Source organism: Cebus imitator, unplaced genomic scaffold (assembly GCF_001604975.1).
Source record: "Cebus imitator isolate Cc_AM_T3 unplaced genomic scaffold, Cebus_imitator-1.0 Scaffold811, whole genome shotgun sequence".
Taxonomy (NCBI): domain Eukaryota; kingdom Metazoa; phylum Chordata; class Mammalia; order Primates; family Cebidae; genus Cebus; species Cebus imitator.
This window is the reverse complement of record NW_016108126.1, coordinates 201,945-206,895: the sequence shown is the minus strand read 5'-3', so window position 1 is coordinate 206,895 and position 4,951 is coordinate 201,945. Positions and strand designations below refer to the sequence as shown.

The 4,951-nt window shown below is 38.3% G+C and overlaps 1 protein-coding gene across 1 annotated transcript in view; it reads left to right on the top strand.

The window, feature by feature from the left end:
* LOC108297534 (probable ubiquitin carboxyl-terminal hydrolase FAF-Y) overlaps positions 1 to 4,951 on the top strand; it is a 222,617-nt gene that overhangs the window by 89,246 nt on the left and 128,420 nt on the right. The window contains exon 11 of the mRNA XM_017520181.2: positions 802 to 945. Within this exon, the coding sequence (XP_017375670.2) occupies positions 802 to 945 (144 nt within the window). The remainder of the gene's footprint in view (positions 1 to 801; positions 946 to 4,951) is intronic.

Sequence of the window (4,951 nt, the reverse complement as noted above, 5' to 3'; positions counted from 1 at the left end):
CCCCCCCCCCCCCTTTTTTTTTTAAGAGAAAAAAATTGAGCACTTAAGCTTTGGGTTTTGAAACGGTCCACTATTTTGAACTCTTTTTCTGTTTTATTTGTAAACACCTTCTAGTAAGTTTTCATATTAATTTCCAAAGTTTACTATTTATACCCCAAAAAACTGAGTTGCCAAGTATTAAATTACACTTCTCAAGCATTTTAAATATTAAGAACTCTGTTATTACCTTAAATGAAGTAGGGATGTTTATTAAGCAATGGGGATTGTTCCCGTAGAACTATTTTGTTCCTTTTATTAAAATTTAACTATGCTATTGTGACATGCTAAAAGTTTTATAAAATTGTATACTTTAATTATACTTTGGCTTTCTGTTGAAATAGTGCTCTGTAACTCTGATGTGACAGGCAAGTAGTCTAAACTTATGTTATCTTGGCGCCTGAGACTTGTAATAAGTAATTAAGGTCTGTAATTTTTATTCTGTTTAGGCGGTGTGTAAACTAACGTTTATCTTGACTTCTGTGAACCACTTAGGTAGCAATCAGAATGTCCAAAGACTCTCACTCTTACTCTTGCCCAGGAGGTGGTTTACAGGATGTTCAAAGTCAACTAGCCCTCAGGAATGTCCAGAGCCCCTTGCTCCCACCCCGCCCAGGAGGTGTTTACGGGCATGAAAGTCTTGACACGTTCATTTCGAAGCTACAGCTTGGAGTCCTCCATGGCGCCGGCAGTAAAGACCCTGCAATTTGACATACTTTTATCTTAATATTAACTTTCTATGCTCACTCTAATAAAACACTTTAATTTTTTGTTTGCTTTTATTCTGTTTTGTTTTTTCAACAGGCGGGAAAACATGAAGCCATTGTGAATAATGTACATGATCTGCTAGCAAAGTTGGCTTGGGATTTTTCTCCTGGACAACTTGATCATCTTTTTGATTGCTTTAAGGTACTAGCTTGAATAGTAAATTGCCGCCAAATAGAATAGCATTGCCAGTTAATTCTAAGTAAAATTAATTAGATTTCTTTTGCATATAGATAGTTTGCTTAACTAACATTTTCATCTGAAAATCTCTTATGAAAAAGAATTTGTTATTGCTGTTTCTTCAAATTAGAGCTAACAATAATTTTTGTTAGAATAATTTCATCACAAATGCAGAATCTTAATGTTCTTTCACTTAGATTATTTCTTTGAATTTGTTTCCATTGGTACTTTTCATTTTGATTTTGGTTAAAATAACCTGTAGAAATGCAGAGAATAATTGGAAAATGAGGTATGAAACATTCTGGTTCTTTGGAGTTATGTATACGGGCATATAGAAATGAAATTCAGAAAGCAAGAGGTTTCTAATGTCATAATGTCACTTTTAAAGGCATTTTGGCACAATGCTCTAGCTTGTTTTTAAGGCTGGTGAATTTGTGGATCAAAAATATAAGCCCATTAGTCATTATTTATAAATACATATTTCAGTAAATCAGATTTTTGTTGGGAGCCTTAGTGCTAATTAACCACAAGATCGTTTAATAGCTTGACATTTCTTTTTTAAGTGTAGATTCTTACATTCTGTCACCCAGCTATTCTGTTTCTGCATTTATGCTCTAGAGAAACTCAGGAGTATGTTTACTAACGTATGTGTTCAACAGTATTTTAATAGAATTGTTTTATTAGTAACTGGAGAAAAGTTAAATGTCTGTATATTACCAAAGGTTAAGTAAACTGTGGACTCTTTTTATGTGGAACACTACATGACAATGAAAATTAACACATTGTAACAATTTAGTACATAGATGGATTTTGCCAATATGGAGAATGTAGAAAAAAGAAAGAGAATTCGGTACAGAGGACAGAAGTGACCTGCATAATAGTTTCACAACTGTTACATTTTGAATCCTGACTTACCACCCCAGATGTGTTAAACTAGAATTACCACAAAAAGGGATTAGGAGGCTTCATTTTAATCAGCTATGTTAGCATAATATGAATTTGTTTGAGATCACTTTTTATATATTTTAATCTTCTGTAAGTATATCAAAGGCGTAAATAAGGACATCAATATTGAGAAATTATTTTTGATACTCTCAATTAATTTCCTATCGTTTTTAGTCCTGAGATAACTTCTGAAACAGTGATGCAGCAAGACAGCCATAATGACAGTGGAGGATCTAATCTCAGTTTCCCTCTTTTTTTCTCCCCTCTCCTTTTTAATTCAAAAAATTTCAAGATGACTTTAATATAATTACAGTAAAAAGTACATTACGGTACGTATGTGGCTGGGCATGGTGTCTCACACCTGTAATCCCAGCACTTTGGGAGGCTGAGGAGGGTAGCTCACAGGAAGTCAGGAGTTCAAGACCAGCTTGGCCAACATGAGGAAACACCATCTCTACTAAAAATACAAAAAATTAGCTGGGCATGGCTCACACCTATAATCCCAGCTACTCTGGAGAATTGCTTGAGCCTGGGGGGCAGAGGTTGCAGTGAGCTGAGATCACACCACTGCACTCCAAATTGGTTTTTCCATTGCTTCTCACTCACTCTCTTTTTCAGGAGTGGAAACCTTAACTGCTGTTAGGGAGAATTGGGAATTGATCTTCCTGATTACTTTCTGCTGGAGAGAGGCATTGTTTGGGGAACTGTAGCTGGGATTTCTCCAGGGGATGGTTTAGGGTCTCAGATGAAAGGAATGTTTATGCATGGTTCCATTTACATTACCATTTGGAGCTTGACAGTCTCTAAGTGAAAAGAAACAATTTGATTTAGTAGTGGATGTTTACTTAAAGGAGACATGGAGCGGGTAAAGACAGCTTTAAAATCCGGAAGCTGTAGACATGCACTCATAACTGGTGGCTATTGCTGTGCCTGTTAAGATTTGAGTGCATGGGGCTTGGCTTTGTTCAGCTTCCTTGTCTTAACTTTCTCAAAAATGAAACCTCCAGGTTATAGGTTACCTGGCAGCATTTGTAGGATAGTTGCTCTGAACTAGAACATTGTTCCAAATTTTTACATTACACATCCCTTTCTGTTTACTTTGAGCTGCAGCCAGAGATCACTCATTGGTTTACGGGTATAAGCAGGGTTAGTTTAAAATGTAGGCAAGAGGCTGGACACAGTGGCACAGGCCTGTAATCCCAGCACTTTGGGAGACTAAAATAAAAATAAAAAAAATAGCCGGGTGTGGTGGCACGTGCCTGTAGTCCCAGCTACTTGGGAAGCTGAGACAGGGGAGTTGCTTGAACCCTGGAGACGGAGATTACGGAAAGCCAATATTGTGCCACTGCACTTCAGCCTGGGTGACAAGATCGAGAGTCCGTCGCAAAAAAAAACAAAAAAAAACCTGCTGGTTTGTTTTAATTATGTGCGAGGTGAAGACAAAGTTTGATTCCTTTCAGCCTCCTTATGGGTGTGTTGCTTCCATATGTTCCCAGGTCTTACCAATTGTGAATCAGGCAGTTTACAACCTTAAAATACTTAGCATAGCTGTTATCTCAACTGCATAATTTAGACCACATTTTTATAACTTAAAGACATGTGTTTTACCAATAATTCCTAAGAAACTGTTTTTACTTTTAAAGATGAAAGCCATGTGAACTGAAAGGTACTACAGCTTTTACTTTTTCCCTAAAAATATTTGATTTAAAGTATTTATTTAGGCCAGTTAACTAGAGCTCTTTTTATAGACATCATGTACATATCACATATATTACTACATAGACAGAAGAAGATCTAACAGCTTAGGGTGTAGCCCTTCTAAGAGCAGGCTAGGAATACAGTTTCCAGTGCCTGTGGCATAGGTGAAAGACAAAGCCAGATTTTGAAAGGGACTTATTTACCTCTAATTACAGGGGTTCCATGAGGAAAATAGAAATTTCTCTCAAAATGGGATTTATGGTGCCTCTTCGTCTGTTTTCTCAAGAAATCCCAGGTCACAAGAAGTCATTCCAGGGTCTTTCATATATGCACCAAGAGTGGCAAGACAGAATGAAAGAAGTTATTTGGTTGACTGACAGACCTTCGTAGAAGAACAAGATCTGGGAAGAGAAAAACATCAGGGTCTTTTAAATGTATCCATAGCTTAGATATCAACTTTTAATTAAGTTGGGCACCCGTTTTTTCATGGGAGGGGGAGACATAGTCTCACTCTGTAGCCCAAGCTGGGGTACAGTAGCATGATCTTGGCTCAGTGCAACCTCTGCACTTCCTCCCAGGTCTCAGTTCAAACAGCTGTCCTGCTTCAGCTTCCCAAGTAGCTGGGATCACAGGCAGGCACCCCCATGCCCAGCTAAGTTTTGTATTTTTAGTAGAGATAGGGTTTCACTGTGTTGGCCAGGCTGGTCTTGAACTCCTGACCTTAAGGTGATCTACCCACCTTGGCCTCCCAAAGTGCTGGGATTACAGACATGAAGAATTGCGCTTGGCCAAGTTGAGCACTGTTTAAGAAAATCCTTTTTCATTAATTAAAACTTTATAGAGCATGTAAATAGTGATTGTTATTTATTTTACCAGTTTCTTATAATAGCTGTTCATAGTTATATTCAGGTTCTCCAATTTTCTCTGGGAGAAAGTAGCTGGGTTCAGGCAAGGACAGGTTTCAATGGGACAGCAGATCCCTTAGGCAGCAAAGCTTGATATTTGAGAAGGCAATTGTCTATTAACCAGAGCGTTTCCTTAGGGGACAGCAGTTCTTCTATATTGTGTGGGGTGTTAACAGGTAAATTAGGCTGGGTGTGGTGGCTTATGCCTATAATCCCAGCACTTTGGGAGGCTGAAGCAGGCAGATCACCTAAAGTTAGGAGTTCAAGACCAGGCTGGCCAATATAGTGAAATCCCACCTCTACTGGAAATATAAAAAGTGAGCCAGGCCAGATGGCATGGTGTCCCAACTACATGCGAGGCTGAGGCACCAGAATTGCTTGAGCCCGAGAGGCAGAGTTTGTAATGAGCCAAGATTGTGCCA